Source organism: Grampus griseus (assembly GCF_964374135.1).
Source record: "Grampus griseus genome assembly, chromosome: 14".
In the NCBI taxonomy this organism is placed as follows: domain Eukaryota; kingdom Metazoa; phylum Chordata; class Mammalia; order Artiodactyla; family Delphinidae; genus Grampus; species Grampus griseus.
In genome coordinates this window covers 67650123-67669705 of record NC_139008.1, presented here as the reverse complement: position 1 = coordinate 67669705, position 19583 = coordinate 67650123, and the positions used below count along the sequence as shown (strand labels likewise).

The window sequence follows — 19583 nt, the reverse complement described above, 5'->3', positions numbered from 1 at the left end:
TGGAGGTGTGGCCAGGTGCTTTCTGAAGGCAGTGTCAAACCTTTGAGCAGGAGACTGACAAGGCCAGATTTGCATTTGAGAAAGATCACCCTGGGGTCCTGGTGGAGAAATGCTGGAGAGGAGGGAGACTAGAGAAGGGAAAACAGTGAGGAGGTGATTCAGTGGAAGAGGTGATGGGGGCCTGGATCTGGGCAGGGCAGGCGAACGGAGCAGAGAGAGTGGGCTGGTGAGCTGATGGAGGGGAGAAGACTGTTTAGGATGTGGTGAGGCTTGTCTGTGGGCAGTAGAGGCAGGAGGAAGGGGCAGGATGATGGGCAGATTTCTGCTTTAGGAGTCTGACTGGATGGGGAGGCAATCACTAAGGTAGGGATGTGGGGGGAAGGGTAAGCTTAGGAGGGTATTGAGTTAGATTTATGTATTGATGGTCTGTGCCCCGTAAACATCTAGAGGAGGCATCCTGGATGGATGAAGATGGAGCTCGCATCCATCATATCAACGTGTATCAGTTAGTTACTGCTGTGTAATAAACCACCCCAACTGACTGGTATAAAACAGCAATCACTCATTATCACTCATGTGTCTGCATGTGGACTGGGGCTTGTCTCATCTAGGCTGGGCTTTGCTGGTGGCTCAGCTTCAAACTGCAGGTGTGCAGGTCTGCAGGTCAGCCAGGTGGCGACATTTGGGGATGCTGACCTCTCCTTTCCCTCTGGCCCTGACCTGGGTGCCTTCCCCTGTTCCTCTACTCCACCTTGGATCAGCGGAGGACATTTGAGCAAAGATCTGCAGGAGGTGAGGGAGTGAGGATGTCTTAAGGAGGAGTATTCTAGGCAGAGGGAACAGCCAAAGGCTGCAAAGGCCCTGAGATGGGATTGTGCCTGGTATGTTTGAAGAAAAGGAAAGAAGGCCAATGTGGCTGAAGGGGGTGTGTGAGTGGGAGGGTGTAGCAGCGGAGTTCAGAGTTAGCAGGAGCCTTAGTTATCTGAGGTCAGGAAGGTCAGAGGAAGTGGCCGCTACCCTTATTATTATTGCTACTGTCACTTTTCATCCTCTCCTCCTGTCCCCCACAGGACCCCCCCTCCTTGGATGCCGCCATCCAGCATGCCCTGGCGGGCCTCTATCCCCCTTTTGAGGCCACAGCACCCACCATCCTGGGTCAGGTGTTCCGTCTCCTGGATTCTGACTTCCGGGGCGATGGACTGAACTTCCTCCTGGATTTCCTGATCCCTGCCAAGCGCCTGTGTGAACAAGTGCGCGAAGCAGCCTGTGTAAGTCAGAGGGATGTGGGAGCAGGGGACAAGCTCTCCCAGAAGGCCAGGGGCTGGAGGTGAGCAGAGAAGGAGGTGGGCTGGCGAGTGTGTTGTTGAAGGGCATGAACTGGGGACGTGGGATGGCTTTCAGGTGTCATTACTTTCTCCAAAAAACACTTCAGCCCCACAAATGGACAGGAAGGTCACTTGGCCCTTTACGCTCTGACATCTAGGAGTCAATCACGTTTGCACTTTGACTAACAGGGAGGGAGGCCAGCCTTGTGGGTTCTCTGGCCCCCAGGAACTGGCACTGTGGGCATCACCTGGCTGTATTGGCTGAAGTGCTGCAGCTCCAATGGAAATAGTAGAGAATGTCCTAGACCTTCCCTGGAGCCCTTGTGGCATCAGGACTCTCACTTTCTTCCCTGGAGACTCCTTCAACCCAGATCTCAGGGAGGCCTCTCCTGAGGCAAAGGGAAAAGAAAAGTGTTTTAGGCAGGACTCACTCGCTGCAAATGACAGATCCTTACTCAGACCAGGACAGGGTGATTCGGACCAAGGCCCGAGATGTTCCGCTGATCAAACTCCTCCAGGACTCTTTCTGTCTCTTGTCTCTGCTTCTACTGCTTGCCGATATCATTCTTACAGGCTAGGTGTTTCCCAAGGCTGGAGCCCAGGGCAGTACTAGGATCAAAATCCTACTCTGGAGAGGAAAATGAACTCCTCCGCATCGGCTGCAGATAGAAAAATCACAAGGAAGGATCCTGATTGGCCAGGCTCGGCTCCTGTGTCCCTGCTTGGACCAATCACTGTGGCAAGAGGAATGGGGTACCAGGATTGGCCAGGCTTGGATCCTGTGTCCATGCTTGGACCAATTATTGCAGCCAGAGGAATGGGATACCAGGATTGGCCACTCTTGAGTCATACGCCTACCTCTAAGCTCAGAGGGTGGAGACTGTTTTAAGAAAGGGTGGGGAGAGGCCTTTGGAGACCAAAGCCTCAGATGCCCACTGCTAGAACTTACCCACACCCTTCACAGAGTTGCTGACTCTGCCCTACTCTTCTGTTATTCAGTGCCCACCCCTACTGCCCCAGCGTCAAGAATCGCTAACAGCATCTTAGGTCCTACTAGCCTTTCCTGAGTTGCTCATGCCTGTCGGGGACCTGGCACATCGGGAGGACAGATAAGCAGAGGGACCGTGTGCGTCATTTCAGTGCTAGAAAGAAATTGAATGTAGCAGCTAAAAGTTCAGGCTTAGGAGCCAGAATTAGAGATGGTTGGTACTGGAAGGAAATAGATCATTCATTTAAGCTACTTAGCACAGTGCCTGACACACAGAAATAGCTCCATACACATTTGCTGTTCTTTTAGGAGAAGGAAGAGTCTCACTGAAACATTGCAGCCAATTTCCACATATCCATGTTGACATCATTTAAGCCATATCCTCCCCATCCTTATTTCTTCTCCCTGACAAGCTGTACAACTGCCTGCTTCCTTTATTTGGCCATTAAAACTGCATTTGCACTGCCTCTTTCCCCATTTCTTCTAGGGACAAGGGTCACAACATTTAGATTTCTTTATTTCCAATTATCTTTAACTTTAATCGTAGTTATAGGTGAATTCGTGTCGTCTCAGAGCAGGGGGTAGTAGCGTGGGCTTCATGTATGCCCTCAGGAGTCAGATGCCCCAAGTTCAAATCCAGTCTCCATCACTATGGAGTTGGGGGATCTATGTCACCTCTCTGAGCTTCAGTTTTCTTATGTAGGAAGTGGGAATGTTAATAACACAGGATGTATGTACCTCACCGAGATGATACACACAGCTTAGCCCAGAGCCTGGCATGAAGTAATTGCTCAGTAGCTGCTGGCTGTTACTTTCCCACTGTCTCCTTTCTCCCTCTGAAATAAGAATGGGCCAGCCTCAAAGTCTGCCTTTATAACCACCAGCACCCAGACAGACAGCCACCATCAATGAGGTCTGGAGGGACTAAGGACAGATACAGCCGACTCCAAATGTGGAAGTCTAGGCACAAGTCCTGCTTTCGCTACTTTTCAGCTGTGTGACCATGAGGCAATTCTTTAGCCTCGGTTTCCTCATCTGTAAAGTTGAGGAACTTTCCTGAACTGCCTGCACCACTGAGTTACTGAGTGTCAAATAAGATGATCGTAACAGTCATTTCTATGGTGCTTTGCTATTTGCAAAATACCTCTGGACTGTTTCGTCTCGTTCACTGAGAAGGTGACGGAAAGGATGTTGTAAACAGCAGAAGGCTATGTGGAAAGGCTGGAGTAACACAGACTCGTGGGGTTTATGGATATGAAACTTCTTGGAGATAGCCGAATCTGCAGTGTAACTGAAATGAACTGGTTTATCAACATGGTAGGTACAAGTATGGTCAGATCACATTATTTCCCCAATTAATAATTCCAGGAAGCACCTGCTTAATTAACAGGAAGTTTAGTGTCACCCCCTGGAGGTCTCCTATATACACATGCAAATTATATGAGATTATCCAGGGCTTATTCAATCTGTAGGAATCAGATCAGACTCTTTTCCAAAAGTCAGGTAGAGAAAGACCTGTTGGCAGTCTGGTGGAGCTGTCGTTTCTGTTGTTGCCACGTGGTGTCACTGTTGAACACTGGGTCTGCACAGCCCTGACAGCCCCCTGGAGAGGCCCCAGGATGACTTGCTGTGTCTACCTGTGTAGAGAATTGCTGGCACCCTCTGTTTAAATTTTTTTATTGTTTAGCCTCACCTGCCGTGTTGTTAACTGCTAATGGGAAATAAATAAATAATAAACAAACAGATAAATATTCTGGGTCTGACTTTCAGACCCAGAAGAGCGGAATGATTTTTCAGGGCCATCCAGCAAGTTCGTGGCAGGGTCAGATTTCCTAACTTCTCACTTAGTAGCGTTTCTACTTCACTCTGTAATCTCTCTACTTTACAAATTAGAGAATGGAATAAAGGCAGTAAGTAACGTTTTTTAAAGATTGAAAATCCTACAGTTTTTCAAAAGGTAAATATTGTCAAAGGGAGAGGGAAATAGTATTTATTGAACGTCTACTTATTATATGTTATGCATTGTGTTGGTTTTTAAAAAAACATAAATGTATTTATAATCTAACTCGATCCTCATACCAACCCAATAATACCACTATGTATCATTATTCCTATTTGCAAATAGGGAAATTGAGACTCAGAGAAGTTAAGTCATTTGCACAAATTAGTGATTCAGACCTCGGAAACCACGTCTCCCTGGCCCTAAAGGGGAGGGTTTAGCTTGAGCTGGCTTGAGAGAAGTTTTGATAGGTGGAGAGGAGAAGGGAGCCAGCAGGACGATCCTCGTGGGAAAGGTGCTTGCTAACTGGCGCCTGGCACTCAGAGCTTTTCTCCTTTGGCCCAGTAGGCTAGCAAGTATTTTCAAGGTCAGGGCCAGGACTAAGGTGAGCAAGAGGCGTGGGAGGCACAACATTGAAGGAGGCGCTGCCTCTTGGGGCTGTGTGACTTGCAGGATGCTGAGAGTGGAGCCTCCTTGGATGCTGTGTCCTAGGCACCTTTCTTGCCTCACCTGAGTCCCCGACCCGTTCAGGGTTCCTGCTGGGAGAGGGAAGGAAGCAAACCCGTGGGCGGGGTTTTCAGGGCCAGATTCTCTGATGCCAGCCCCTTCTCTTTGCAGACCCCCTACTCACACCACCTCTTCCTGCATGAAGGCTGGCCTCTGTGCCTGCGGGATGAGGTTGTGGTCCACCTGGCATCCCTCAATCCCCTCTTATTGCGCCAAGGTGACTTCTACCTCCAAGTTGAGCCCCGGGAGGAGCAGTCCGTCTGCATCATGATCAAGTGCCTCTCTGTGGACCTCCACACAGTGGACACGAAGCCTGTTCCTGAGTCATCCTACCCTATACTTTTCACCCAAGCCTGGCTGGAGGCCATCAACAGTGACCTTGAGGGCAGTCCCTTACACAACTGCCTGGTAGCTTCAGAAGATGGGATTGCCCCTGTGCCCTGGACCAAAATAACCAGCCCAGAGTTTGTGGATGACAGACCCCAAGCAGTAAATATCCTCTCCCCAGCCTGGAGATCCCTTCAATTAGAAGCACTGGATTTGAACAGCCCCCAAGAGCTGCACCAGGCCAGGTCCCCAGGCAGCCCGGTGCTGCTTGCCCAGAGTTTGGCCAAGGGCAAGGGCAGGACACATGGGGACAAGTATCCAGGACTCATCAAAGTGGAGCAAGCTGGGCCTGGGGAGGTGGGCTTCGGGGTGGACGAAGTGGCCAGCCAGGACTTGGAGGGAGATTATGTGGCTCTCCTGGACTTTTCCCAAGAGAACCGAGGAGGGTCTCCCAGTAAGGAGGTGGAGACATCCAGTGGGTTTCCTTTTGGCGCACAGGAGGAGCTATCTGGAACTAAGGAAATCCCTTTCTCTCAAAGGATACTGCCTCTCTCAGGGGCCAATGGGGGGCCTTCCTTGGAAAAATGGACTTGTGAGAAGCCAGCAAGTTCGGGGGAGAAACCCTGTGTTTGCGACTTGAGGAGAAAGGTTAATCATAAAGTTCCCACCCAAGACTCAGAACACCAGCCCCAAGAGCCCTACCTCAGCGTCCTTGTAAACCCACTGCATGGTGCCTCTGGCCTCGGGCCAGGTGTCTCAGAAGAGTCAGCTCCCTCCAAGACACAGGGACCTCTGGGAGACTCAGAGAATATAGTCCAGCTCAATCCGGGACCAAAACAAGCAACCTCTGCCCAGCTGCGCCCAGCTTCCCCTCCTGCTTCTCCAGCCCCTGCAACCAAGATGGAAGAGAGGACCCAACAGGAAAATGCGAGACTTCCCAAGCCTGTGGCCAGGCCCTGTCAAAACACTTCCCCCACTCCTGGGCTCAAATTCTCTTTCTTAAAGTGGCAGAGGCAAGGCCCTGTGACTCAGGAGAAAGCCTCGTTCCAGCATGATGGGCCCTGGAAAGTCTTGTGTTCACTCTACTCTCCCAAACCCAACCGAGGCAAGTGCTTGGGGAAAGGTAAGTTGCCCACTCACTCAGCTGAACAGGGGAACTGTTCTCTGCATGTGATCAGGTGACAAGGTGGCACAGGCTGTCAGGGGCAGAGACCCACCTGGGCTGGCTCAGTCTCAGGGATTTAGAGCATGAGGTGGCATGTCAAAAGGCTTGAGGTCTCATGGGCCTGGAATTGAGCAAGGTTCTGTGATTGTGTTGAGATGGCCTGAGTCTGCACCCCAGCTTGGCCACGCACTGGCTGGGTGACCTTGATCGAGGACGTAACCTCTCTAAGTCCAGGTCTCCCTGTCTATACAATGGGGATCTCGTCTGCCCCCTCAAGTTGTTTTGAGGGTCAAAGACACACCAGAAGTAAGGAGCTTAGCACAATGCCTGCCCCATAGAAGGAGATCAATATTGTAAGCCGTTACTATTAGAAAGTGAAAAAGAAAACATTTTCCCTGGGAAAATCCATCTTCTGCTTAACACTCTTTGTTGTTTTTTTTCTCCAGCTGGAACAACTCAGACCAAAACATCTGGCCCAGACGCTGACTCAGACCCACTGACCGAGGAAAAGGCTGGCTTCCCAGAAGCTTCTGAAGGCCCTCCAGAAAAAGGCCCCGCTCTGAATGAGGAGCCCCCAGGGCCCGAGCCCAGGTTTGGGGCTCTGAGCATGGACATCTTCCATTCCAGGATAGCATGCCTGCCAGGTCCTCAGGGATTGTAGGGGCAAGTGGAGGTGGAGGGGAGAGAGCTGTGGGGATGGGGAATGGGGCTGGGGTCCCTGAGTACCCTCAGATGCGGGTGGGTATAGGGGAGGCAGGGAAAGTCCTAGAGGCCTGTGTGCTGGATCAAGCCTCCCTGGGACTCAGATTCCATAAGTTTCCAATGAAGGAGGTTAAAGCACTTTCTAGCAATCCATCCATCCATCCATCCTTCCATCTTACTTTCAGCGAGGCCGTCAAGGTGGATGTCTTAGGTCAGGTTCCCTAGAAGCAGAGCCTAAGACAGGGATCTGTGAAAAAGTGATTTATTTTACTGAGGGTTGCTCTCAGGGGAAGGGGAGAAGGGAAGCAGGGCAGGGCAAGGGAGGAGCTAAGCCTGCATGTGGCCTGATTCCCCAGGGCGGGGGATGGGGGATGGGGGACCGGTTCCTGGAGCATGAATTCCATCACAGAGATGGTTCCATCTTAAGGTTCAGGGGCTGACTTTTGTACCCCTGGATCTGTCAGTCATCAACTGTAGCCTGATCCTGGGATGGGGATGCAGGTGAGCCCATGATCCAGTTCAACTGAGGGCAATTCTTCAGACAAGGGGGCATCTCTAAGCCAATTTACAGCCAATAATTACAGTCTCTGGGGGATGGGTGCTCTGGCCTGAGGAAGGGGTCCGGTTGGGCATTAACATCATCCAATACTGAGAGCATTATCACTCCTGTTTAATATTTATTCATCTTTGCAATTAATATTTATTGAGCACCACTGTGTGCCACGCCCTGGGCTTAGCACTGAGGATTCAGCAGGGAACCAAGCCTGCCCTCAGGAAGCCTATATTCTAGTGGTGGAGAAAATTCAACAGGTTATTACAATACAGTGTAAAGAAATTGTGACTGTGGGGCAGTACAGGGGGCTGTGGGAGGACAGATGAGGCCCCTGGCCCAGGCTTGGGGTGGAGGAAGTGATGTGAAGCTCAGTCCTGTAGTATGAGTAGGTGTTATCCATGTAAAGTGGTGGGAATGGTGTTCCAAGCTGAGGGAACAGCATGTGCAAAGTTCTGGCAGCAAGAGAAACCACTGTGCTTTCTGGGAACTGACTGTTCTGCAATTCTCTTTTACTTCATAGACTTCTAAATCTCTGCAGGACACGTCTGTGGGGACATTGCTCTGTCATTTCGAAGCTTTGGGGAGCATCGTCTGTCATCTTCTTGGTCATCGTTGTTGAAGCTCATGCTGTTTATTCCCATATTAATGTACACAGAATCTCACGATCCTTTTAGGGCTGTCATGTTACAGGAGCTCAGGTTTTATACGTCAAAGTCCCTGTTCTTAGAGGCTGGAGACCTTCATTCCAGTTCCAGCTCTACCCCTAGCTCCCTGTGTGACCTTGGAAGAGTCACTTGCCCTCTCTGAGCCTCATGCTCCTCCTTGTGTAAGAGGAGAAGGAGAGGAAGCAGATTGGACTTGACTCGCTGTCACTCTTTCCACAATTACTCTCTTGTAATTTGTTTGGCTTGCAACATATACTGATGGGTCCCAAGTGCCCGAACAGTGCCTGGCACATAGTCGATGCTCAAAAATATCGGAGTGAATGAACATTCTCCACATGGACGTTCTTTCCATTCCCTTCCTCGACCTCCTCTTCATCAGCGATCTTGTCCTCATTACCCCAGCTACTCCTCCCATGGCCGTCCCCCATAACTCACTGCTCCCTCCCTCATTACTATGTCTCTCTTCCCAGATCGCACATTACCTCAATTTTAATAGCCCTTTTGTCCCCCAGAACTCTCAACCCATTGATCCAACCACCTTTTCACTGTCCCTCCCCACCCTCCATCATGTCCCCACTTCCTCCTTCCCAGCCTGCATTCCATGGTTCATCAATGTGATCACTTCCTTTTAAACACTCTCATCTCCCTTGCCTTTCTCTTCTGCCTTCGTACTTTCCTGGAGAAATCCCAACCTCAGTTAAATCCAACTCTCTGCCTGCTTCCCCCCCTTGCACCTTTACAGCTGAACGAAGCCAGAAAGTCCGCATAACCACACCGACTGGTTGCCCATTTGATTCCTGATCACTGGCCTCCAGTGGGTACCACTGGTGCCCATGGATCCTGTTACTCTTCCAGAGTCTTGAAAGGTGCCCCCACTGTCCTTCCTGAATGATAATTTCACACCTGCTCCCTCCTCTGACCTTCACCACCATCTCCCTCAGCCTTCTGTCAGTTGATGACCTTCCTTCTTGTTTCACTGAGCAAGTAGAAACAATCAAAAGGAACGTCCACAAACTCCTGCCACCCCATTTAGCTACCTACCTGCATCGGTACCCACCCCCTCAGCATCCTATTCCAGATACGGGGAACAATCCCTCCACTGGTGCACTGCACCTCCCTAGCTACTCAAAGACATCCCTCTGGCAAGATTCTCCTCTCTTCTCTACGTAATCACCTTTCCTCCTCTCCATTGGACCATTTCCATCAGCACAGGAGCGTGCCCAGCTTGGAATGACCCATTCTAGGCCCCTATTCTCATCTTTCTTTTACATCAAAACCCCACATAGGAGTTGTCTGTGCTCCATATCTCAGTACCTCCTCTCCTCTTAGTCTCTCTTCAACTCACTCTAATCAGAGTATTTGCTCCACCTTGACATTGGAGCAGGTCTTTTCAAGGTCACCAATGACTTCCATGTTTCTAGATCCAATCGTCAATTCTCAGTCCTCATCATCCTTGACCCATCAGCAGCATTTGACACAGATGACTGCTCCCTCCTTACTGAAAGGCCTTCTCAACTTGTCTTTCAATCTTTACTCTCACCTGGGTTTCTTCCTATTTCACCGGCCACACCTTCTCAGCCTCCTTTGCTGCCTCCTCCTCAGGTCTCAACCTGGAAACATTGGAGGCTCCCCAAAGCTCAGTCCTTGGACCCCTTCTCCTCTACCCCTAGACTCACTTCCTTGGCAATCTCATCCCATCTCACTGGTGAATATTTGTTTTAAGTGTTGTCTCTACACTGATAACCCCCACATTTATTTTTCCAGCCTGGACTCTGCCCATGAACTCCATACTCATCTATCCATCCGTGTACTTGATGTTTCTACTTAGATGTCTAACAGGCATCTCTAACTTAACATGACCAAAGATGGACTCCTGATTTCACACCCCCTGCACCCTTCCCAGCCTTCTAATCTTTCCTAGAACACTAGATCCTGGAGGATTTTCTCTTACACCCTACATCCAATTTGTTAGCAAGTCCTGTCAACTCTTCCATCAAATTATATACAGAATTTGATGACTTCACACCACCCAGGGCCAAACCAGCATAGTTGCTTGCCTATTACAGTAGTATCCTCACTGGTCTCTTTGCTTCCATTGGAGTTTCCTTGTAGCGGAAACAGTCCCCAAAGTCTGTGCTCCAAGATCGAGATCTGCTCCAGGCGAGTCCGTGTGAAGCAGGCATCCCAGGCTCCCTATTAGGATCTTTCCCTCACCTCCTTGGCTCCTTTCTTCTCCTCAGGTCCCTTCAGCTCCAAACTTTCCACAAAGATCTGTTCTCCGGAAAGAGACTAATCAGCACTAAGGTGTGAATGACTGCTCCCATTCTGAGGGTGGGAGTTACATATTCCTTTCCAATTGTGGTCATAGCAAATTACCAGAAACTCAGTGGCTTTAAAAAACACAAATGTAATATCTTACAGCTCTATAGGTTAGAAAGCCCAGATCTCGCTGGGCTGAGATCAAGGTGTCAGTGGACTGTGTTCTTTTCTGGATACTCTAGGGGAGAATCCATACCTTGTCTTTTCCAGCTTTTAGAAGCTGCCTACCTTCCTTGGCTTGTGGTCCCTTCCTTCACCTTCACATCCAGCAACAGCACATCCCTCTGACCCTTCATCTGTCTTGATATCTTTCTCGGACTGGCTGAAGCCAGGAAAGGGCCTCTACTTTTAAGGATCATGTGATTCGATTGGGCCCACTTAGATAATCTAGGCCTAGATTATCTCCCCCATCTCAAGGTCCTACCTTAGTGACATCTGCGAAGTCCCTTTGCCAGGTAAGCTAGCACATCCACAGGCTCTGGGGATTCCAGAATGGACATCTCTGGAGCCATGAGTCTGCCAACCACAGGCACAGAGCCTCTGGAGAGGGCTTTTCACAAAAAGCCCCTGATGCAGAAGAGAGGGAACAGGGTCCCAGGGGTTGAGACCTCACCCTGAGCTTTCAGTTGCTCTGTACATATCTTTAAAATCTTTGTCTTTAAAATTTCTATACATTATTATAATTCTTATAATTAAGAATTATATTTGCACTTTCATATAAAAATGTATATTTCAATATTTTAAAATTGCTTGCCAGTTAAATTACTAGCATTCCCCCCACCCCAAGACTTGGAGGGAGTGCTTTAGAAGGTACAACAAGTTTTTCAGTGCCTTTGGGTAACACCACCCACCACCTCCCAACCTGCTGTCTCCATTTCTTCCTGAGATCATAACCCAATGTGAACAGCGCAGCTTCCAGCCAGGCTCTGAGGTGCTAACGATGGTATTCCTGGCACCAGCTGTCAGACGGGGTAGCATCTGGGGCAAGGGGGCCTTCCAGGTGTAAGCAGATCAGGTGGACAGCTGTCCATCACTGCAGTGCACTCAGACAGCATCTTGCGTGCTCAGCCGGCCCTGGCTGTGTGCAGAGCCCTGTGCCAGGCAGAGCTTGGCGGGGGGACCAGACACTTGAACTGGTCACTGTGTCCCAGTATGGAATGTCCTGAGTGCTTGAACCCTTTGCTACTCTAAGTGTGGTCTGGGGATCAGATACATCAGCATCACGTGGAGCTAGAGAGAGATGAAGAATCTCAGACTTGCTGGACCACAGTGTGCATTGTAGCAAGATCCCTAGCACAACAAAGTTTGAGAGGCCCCACTCTGACCATTTGTTCATTGGTCAATTCCTGACATTGATTATTGGCTCCTGTCCTGTGCTGAGCACTGGGATATAAAGAGTTTGAGCCAGTGAACACCCTTAAGGAGCCCTCAGTCTTGCAGGATCTAAAAGAGGCCTAGGTTTGCTGGGGGAACCTGGGGTGGGAGAAAGGTCTCTCTAGAGGGCAGGGAGGATGTCTTCCTGGAGGAGGTGGCATCTCAGCTGGACTTTGAAAGCTGAGGAGAGTTTCACCAGATGGAGAGGGGACAGGGAAGGGAACCTCTGGCAGAAGGAACAGTGTGAACAAAGGTGGGGAGGTGGGAAAGGGTCAGGCTAATTTACGCAGTGACAGATGACCCATTCCAGCTGAGCCATTGGTGACAAGGAGAGACATAGTGTATTAGTCTGCTAGAGCCGCCCTAACAAAGTGTCATAGACTGGGGGGCTTAAACAACAGGAATTTATTTTTTCACAGTTCTGGAGGCTAGAGGTCCAAGATCAAGGTGTTGGCAGGGCTGGTTTCTTCTGAGCCTCTCTCCTTGGCTTGTAGATGGCCATCTTCTCCCTGTGTCCTCACATGGTCTTCCCAATGTGTGTCTGTGTCCAAATTTCCTCTTCTTATAAGGACACCAGTCATATTAGATTAGGGCCCACCCTAATGGCCTCATTTTAACGTAATCACCTCTTTAAAAACCTTATCTCCAAATGCAGTCACATTTTGAGGTATTAGGGGGTTAAGATTTCGATATATGAATTTGGGGGGAGAGGACACAATTCAGGTCATAACCCAAAGTATATGAAATGAGGCTGGAAGAGTGTGCAGATCCTGGGGAGACTTAAGTGCCAGGTTGAGAAATTTGTGCTTTCTGCATGAGGCCATGAGAAGCCATGGAAGGTTCTAGAGCAGGGGAGTAGCACCACTGGAACTGTGATTGAGCTCCAATACAGCAGACAAAAGCTCATCTCTCGGTGTGGTCCAGGGTCAAGGACTGAATCAGGCATGACCCCCCACCTTAACTGGCAAGTTGGGTACTGTGGCAGACGGGGAAGCTGCTTCCTCTCTCCAGGCCTCAGTCTCCTCATCAATAAAATGGGCCCAGGGACATAATGTAGCATTTCCTGACCTGAGGGACCCAATGGCCCTGAGAGGATTTCAGAGGGATATGTACAAACATCTCTAACTTTGCAAGTTATGTAATTTTTTTCATGGTTTAATTATTTCACTTTTTAAAAACTTTCTTTTATGAATAAATTCAAACATAGAGAAAAGTAGAGACTATAGGATAATGAAAACCCACATACCCATTACTCAGATTTAATAAATCTTAACATTTTGGCATGTTTCATCTTTTTTTTTTCCTGAAGTATTTTAAAGTAAATTACAGATCTTCATAGTTTACCTGTAAATATTTTAATGTGCATCTCTTAACTACAAGGACATTTTGCCTAATAACCACAGTGTCATTAAGCACACCTAAAAAAATTTAAAATAATTCCTAATACTACTCAATACCCAGCTCATATTCAAATTTCCCGTATTGTCCCCAACAAAAAGTTTTCCTTTTGGAATTTAATATAAATGAATATTAGGAAAAATCAAACCCATGATATCAAGAGGATATAAAAATATATATATACATATATATGCACATATATGTACAAATATATATATTTGTGTGTATATACAAATGTATATATTAATGTATATATTTTTGCATAAAATGTATATACAAATGTAGATTTTTTAATTTTTAAATTTTAAAATTTTCAAACATGTGAAAGAAAGAATGCTCTAGATGGCTTCACCCCTGTGTAAGGCAGCACTTGTGAAGGTGGTTAAGTCTGTCCAAGGCTTCATGAGCTACATAGGGTCTCACACACTTACACACTGTGGAGGGTTGTACCCACATGCAGTAGATCCTGCTCATCGCAGGGTGGCCTTGAATGAGGTGACTCTGGGGGGCAGGGCTCCGAGCCCAGGGTGCAGGACAGGCTCAGTTTCCAGAGGCCTGGGACTCTTTCCCCCGTACTTCCCCTTCCCCGCAGCGTAGACAGGCTGTGCTGACCCCCTGGGACTCAGACTCTTGACCCCTGTGGGGAACACGGAGCACCCTGTCCTGATTCCTGGAACAGGAAATAGTCGGTGGAGAACTCATGGCTGGAAGTCAGCAAGAATAAATAGTGAGCTGGCAGCCACGGGCTGCACACGGGGGGCTGAGATGAGGACAGAAATGATGATCGTTGTAACAACTGCTTTTTATTAGGCCCTTGCCCTGTGTCAAGCGCTTCTCAGGAACTGTTTCATTTAGTCTTCAAAATACCTTCATAAGTTCAGTATTGTATCCTCCCCACTTAACAGATGACGAAACTGAGACTCAGAGACACACTGACTTGCCTAAGGGCACACAGCAAGTCAGTGTGTCCCTTAAACATGGGTTTAAGCTGGGACTTAAACCCATGTCTGTGTGACCCCAAAGCTCATTCCGTGAGCTTCGTTTCCCAGGTTGCCCAGTACAGAGGGTGACCAGAGGAGGGTGAGGCTGCCTCTGCATGGAGGAGTGTTTCAGGGATGACTTTTCTGAGGAAGTGGCTTTTGAGCTGGGTCTTGAGGGATGAATAAGAGTTCAGAGTTCACAGGGGGAGGGGAGAAAGGGTATTCCAGGCAGAAGGACCAGTACAGGCAAAGGCTTGGAGGTCACAGAGCAGGTTCCCGTAGAGGGGCTCCACCAAAATTCTCAGTGTTTGTGCTTTCTCCTGTAGGAGGTCGAGACAGGGCAGGGCGGCCCCTGCTTCTGGTGTCAACCACCAAGGGGCCCTGGGAGGCACCATGGTGCACGGCCTCAGAGGTCACCAAGCTGTTCTCCTACCTGTGCACCATCCCCAGGTAAGGGGCTGGGCTAGCCTGACCACCCCATCCCCCCTTGACCTCTCAGTCCAGAGCCCAGCACCAGGTAGCAGATGGAGAGATCCTTCCAGCCAGTCATCTGTTTCCAGAGCTGGTCCTGAGCCAGATGCTGGGGGGAAAGCAGGACAGACTTGGTCCCTGCCATCAGGGCGTTCACAGGCTGGCGGGGGAGGTGGATGGTGTGCAAGAAACAGACATGGACAAGCAGCTCTCAGGGGTGTTAATGTGGTGAAGAAAACAGGGATGTTGTAGATCAGTGGTTCTCAAAGTCAACAGGCATCAGAATCATCCAGAGGTCTGTAAAAACAGATGGCTGGGCCCTACCCCCAGAGTTTCTGATTCACTAAGTCTGGATAAGGACTGAGAACATGTATTTCTAACAAGTTTCCTGATGCTGATGCTGCTGGGCTGAGGACACATTTTGAGAGCCACTGTTGTAGAGTGAGAAGAGGGTGGGGGGGGGCAACTAATTTCAATTGAGAAATCAGGGAAGGCTTCTCTGAGGAGGTGATAATTGAGCTGGCATATGAATTATAAATATTTTTGAACAAATGAAGGAAAAGGTGAATGGATAAATGAATGAATAAGTGAGAGAGTAAAAGAATGAATGAGTGATGAGTGACCAGGCTGATTTCTAACACCTCGCCTTCCCTCCACCCCCCCCATTCGGACTTTATGTTTCACTGGCTGGGGAAGAGGCACCATCTTTCCTCTGAGTCCCAGCCCCCAGCCAGAGCGGTCTCAGAGGTGGTGTTTGCTTGGGACTGTGGATATAGATCCCAACCTAGAGGTTCTGCTGCTGGGGTAGGGGGTGGAGGGACTGATGGAACCCTTTGGAACCTTCTCCACCCCATAGGAGCCATCACCACCACCTGCTGGTCACTGAGATTTTTCTTCTTGTCCAAAGTGGAGTGGCTTTTCTGGTCTGAGGAGGAGATGGAAACCCCCATTCTGTGCTAAGTGTCATGGTAGACAGAATGCTGGAATCCCACCAACTTGCTGTGTTACCTGTAGGAGGTAACCTCCCCTCTCTGAGGCTTCCCTGAAAAAGGGGGATGACTAAGTGGGCTCTGAGGACCAAGCGTGGTCACAAGAGGTGGGGGTGAGGTGCAGCGTGAACTGTGCATGGGGTTCTCGTATGCTGGGCTGGCTTCTCCACTCCATTGCTGGGCACCTGCCCTGGGCCAGACTTCATGCTGGGCCATACTAGGGACCCAGATACTCCTATATTGGGCCTTGACCTCTAGGGGCATCCAGGCTGGTAGTGGAGGTAGGTGGAGAAATAAACCTCTCTCCCAGCATGGGCATAGCGAGAGGCAGGTGAGGTGTGGAGCACGAAGTCGGAGCCCTGGCCTCACCTCCGAGAGCCTCCTCTCACTGTCTGCTATAGCACCGCCGTGTACCTCAGTTTCCCCCCCAGGATAGGGATGACAGCAGACATTGACATGCCTGTTACTCTGCGCAGTCCCTGAGTACTTTACAGTAATGAATCCATCAGTCCTCAGCACAGCCTCCTGAAGCCCGCACGATTATTATCCTCCCAGACAGGTGAAACAGCGTGCCCGGGTGACTGCCATAGCTCCACTCCCGCACTGGCCACCTCTGGTTTCGTCTGTGAACTGGGTGGTTGTAAGGCTTGAAGGCCGTTGGGGGTTATTTTCCCAACTTGGCTGAATGGTCAGGGCACTTGGAAGCATAGACTCCCTGGCTCCACCCCCAGCCTGCTGGACAGATTTCTTGGGGGGTGGAGCAGGGGTGGGGGTGAGGAATTGGTATTTTAACAAGTCCTGCAATTGGGCCACTTTGGAAAATCCTAAGGTAATCACCGAAAAGTGCACTGTGAACCTATGAGGGTGTTTTGGCTGCAAGTAACAAATCCAATTCAAAATGTCTTACCTGCTAAGGAAATGTATCAGTCTACGTCTCTGCCTTATATCTCTTTGTAAGAACTTTTTTACGGAGAGGATATCTTTCCCAAAAGCCCCCAGCAAACATCCCCTCACAGTTCATTGGCCAGAAAATGTCACATGTTCCCTATCTAAACCAATCATTGGCCAGGGGAATTGGGTCTACTGTGGGCCTCAACCAATCAGAAACCAGCCCCTGGCGGAGGGGGGACGTGATTATATGGAGGGAATTGGATTCTTGAACAAAGTGAACCTTCTGCCCACACAAAAGGGGTGGATGAAGGTTAGGTGACTCCTACTGCAACTGGGATAGTAACTTATAGTTCATGATTATTAGGGGGTAAGAGAGAGCTGTGTGAGGTACTGTGGGAGTGCTGAAGAGGGAATAACGGACTCTGCCTGGAGAAGAATCATGGAGGGCTTCCTGGAAGTGGTGTGTGTCAGGGGCACAGGGAGGCACTGGAACTTTGTCCCATGGGATGAAGAGTTCACCAGTAAATCCAGGCTTCTAGCAGCCAGTTTCCCTCACCTTCCACTAGGTCCTTCCCCCTCGAGGGCCCTAGTTCATCCAGCAAGACTGTCAATTCTGTTTACCACCCACAGGCCTGAAGATAAAACCAAGGGGCTGGCGGTCGTGATTGATGCCAGGAAACAGCCCCCACATCCCGGTCTGGTCAGTGCCTTGCAGGCCACCCAGGTGAGTGGGAGGTGGACAGCCTCAGCCTCGCAAGTCTTGCGAGCACCGGGGACCTTAGGATATTCACAGATCCTGAGAGGCTCAGAGCTGGGACCAGGAACCCAGGTAGGGTCTTAGCTGCACATAACAGAAACCCCAGCCCAGCCACACTTAAACACAAAGGTCATTCATTGGTTTATCTGACTCCACTGTCCGGGAGTTAAACCCAACTTCAAGTATGGCTTGATTCAGGGGCTCAAATATTGCCACCAAGATCGGGTTTCTATCTCCCTATTTCTGGCCCCATTCTCCTGGGAGAGTGCCCTTCTCAGCCAGGTCCCCCTCTTGGTGGCAGTGTGGTTCCCTGCAGCTCTAACTTCATATGGGCTTTCATTGAAGTCCGGTAGGAAAGAGTGATTCTTTTCCCAGAAGTCTCAGTTTCTTTGTGTCTCCTTAGCCCAGATTCGCTCAGCTGTCCATCCATCAGCCAATCTCCGTGTCAGGGGAATGTGACATACTGATTGGCTTAGGCTTAGCCAATGAACTGAGAATGGGGGAGGGAAGAGATTGCTAACTCACCAGTATGGGCAGCAGCATAAATGGAAGTTTGGCATATGCTCACCTCATGACCTCCACGCCCAAGTCCTTCTCCCTTTACAGATGGGGAAACTGAGACCCAGAGTGGGTGGGGCACCTGGGAAGTTTGCAGTCCAGCTTGGACCTGCTGTTCTCTTGACTTCCAGTGACTCCCAATAAGTCATTTGACTCACCCTCCAAATACGGATCCAAGCCCTCCATACTGCATAAGGGTCCCAGCCATGGGGAACCCTCACCCCATCCCTGTGGCCCATTTGCCTACGTCTTAGCCGGGAGGCTCAGTGAAAGCCTAGGCGGATCAGCTCTGAAATGATTCTCTCCAACAGACTCTGGTCCCAACCTCCATCCGTGCTGTGCTCTTCCTGGGGGAGCAGGAGGCCGCTCTCCAGCTGGAGGCATCTGACATCCAGGTGAGGGGGAGGCAGCATCGGCTGCGGCGGAGGGGAGGTGGGCTGGAGCTGAGCTGGGGTGAAGGATGGCAGAATTCACAAGCTAGGAGAGGCCCTGAAATAATCAAGGGTAGGTCCATTAGATACGAGTCCAGGATGCTACAACTCTACTGCCCAGCCCCCATGGCAAGCATTGCCAAATCAGCCCCAGAATTATTTCTCCCTGGCAACCCTAGCAGCTCCCGGTGGGCACGACCACGTGATTGAGAGCTGCGCGCAGCATGAAACCCACTTGAAAGCTTCATCTTGTCAACCCCTCCTCCCTTCTTCTCAGATGGGGAAACTGAGGTCCAAGGCCATACAGCAAGCTAGAGGGGCCGTTTCCACACCTCACCTGGCCCTTCCTGTATCTCTCTCCCTAGTTTCTCTCAGCATCTCCAACTTAGATGCTAAGTTGATTCAGGGCTTCACGGGAAAGAGCACTGCAGCTCCCTTTAATCAGTGCCATGTACCACGGTCACGAGCGTGGGCACCCTGCCCTCTGCCCTGTTTCAGGAAATGATTTTATTTTATTTATTTATATATATATTTTTTGCGGTACGCGGGCCTCTCACTGTTGTGGCCTCTCCCGTTGCGGAGCACAGGCTCCGGACACGCAGGCTCAGCCGCCATGGCTCATGGGCGCAGCCGCTCCGCGGCACGTGGGATCTTCCCGGACTGGGGCACGAACCCATGTCCGCTGCATCGGCAGGCGGACTCTCAACCACTGCGCCACCAGGGAAGCCCCAGGAAATGATTCTAAAGGTCTCCTTCTACCTCCTGGTTAACAAAGAGGCACATTGTAAACTAGAGATGTACTTTTCAAGCTTTTAGGTGCCTATGAATTTCTTGGGGATTGTCCAAGTGCAGGTCTGATTAAGTAGCTCTGGATGGGAGCTGGGATTCTGCATTCTAACGTGTTCCTAAGTCATGCTGGTGCTGCTGGTCCGTGGACCACACTTTAAATACCAGGCATGAAAAATGGGCTCCAAAACGCCACAGAATTCTCCCCATCCCAAGCTTAGGTATCTGGAGCCATTCATAGCATAAAGCCTCAAGCATCACTGCCTGGGGAGATGCAGTCACCTAGTCCCTGCTCCACGTCTTAGGGGATACTGTTAGGATTTGGTGACCTTTCTCAACAACCCCAAGAAGATAGTACCTTGATGGGTCTCCAGAGAACAGTACAATGATTACAAAGA

The 19583-nt window shown here is 49.9% G+C and overlaps 1 protein-coding gene across 1 annotated transcript in view; it reads left to right on the top strand.

The window, feature by feature from the left end:
* Positions 1-866: 866 nt before the first annotated feature.
* The window catches only part of KIAA1755, a gene marked incomplete at both ends in the record, with an annotated part of 31037 nt that continues 12320 nt past the window's right edge, over positions 867-19583 (top strand). The window contains 7 exons of the mRNA XM_082670737.1: positions 867-881; positions 1071-1268; positions 4931-6269; positions 6758-6955; positions 14629-14752; positions 17284-17377; positions 18280-18363. Coding sequence (XP_082526863.1) covers positions 867-881; positions 1071-1268; positions 4931-6269; positions 6758-6955; positions 14629-14752; positions 17284-17377; positions 18280-18363 — 2052 coding nt within the window. The remainder of the gene's footprint in view (positions 882-1070; positions 1269-4930; positions 6270-6757; positions 6956-14628; positions 14753-17283; positions 17378-18279; positions 18364-19583) is intronic.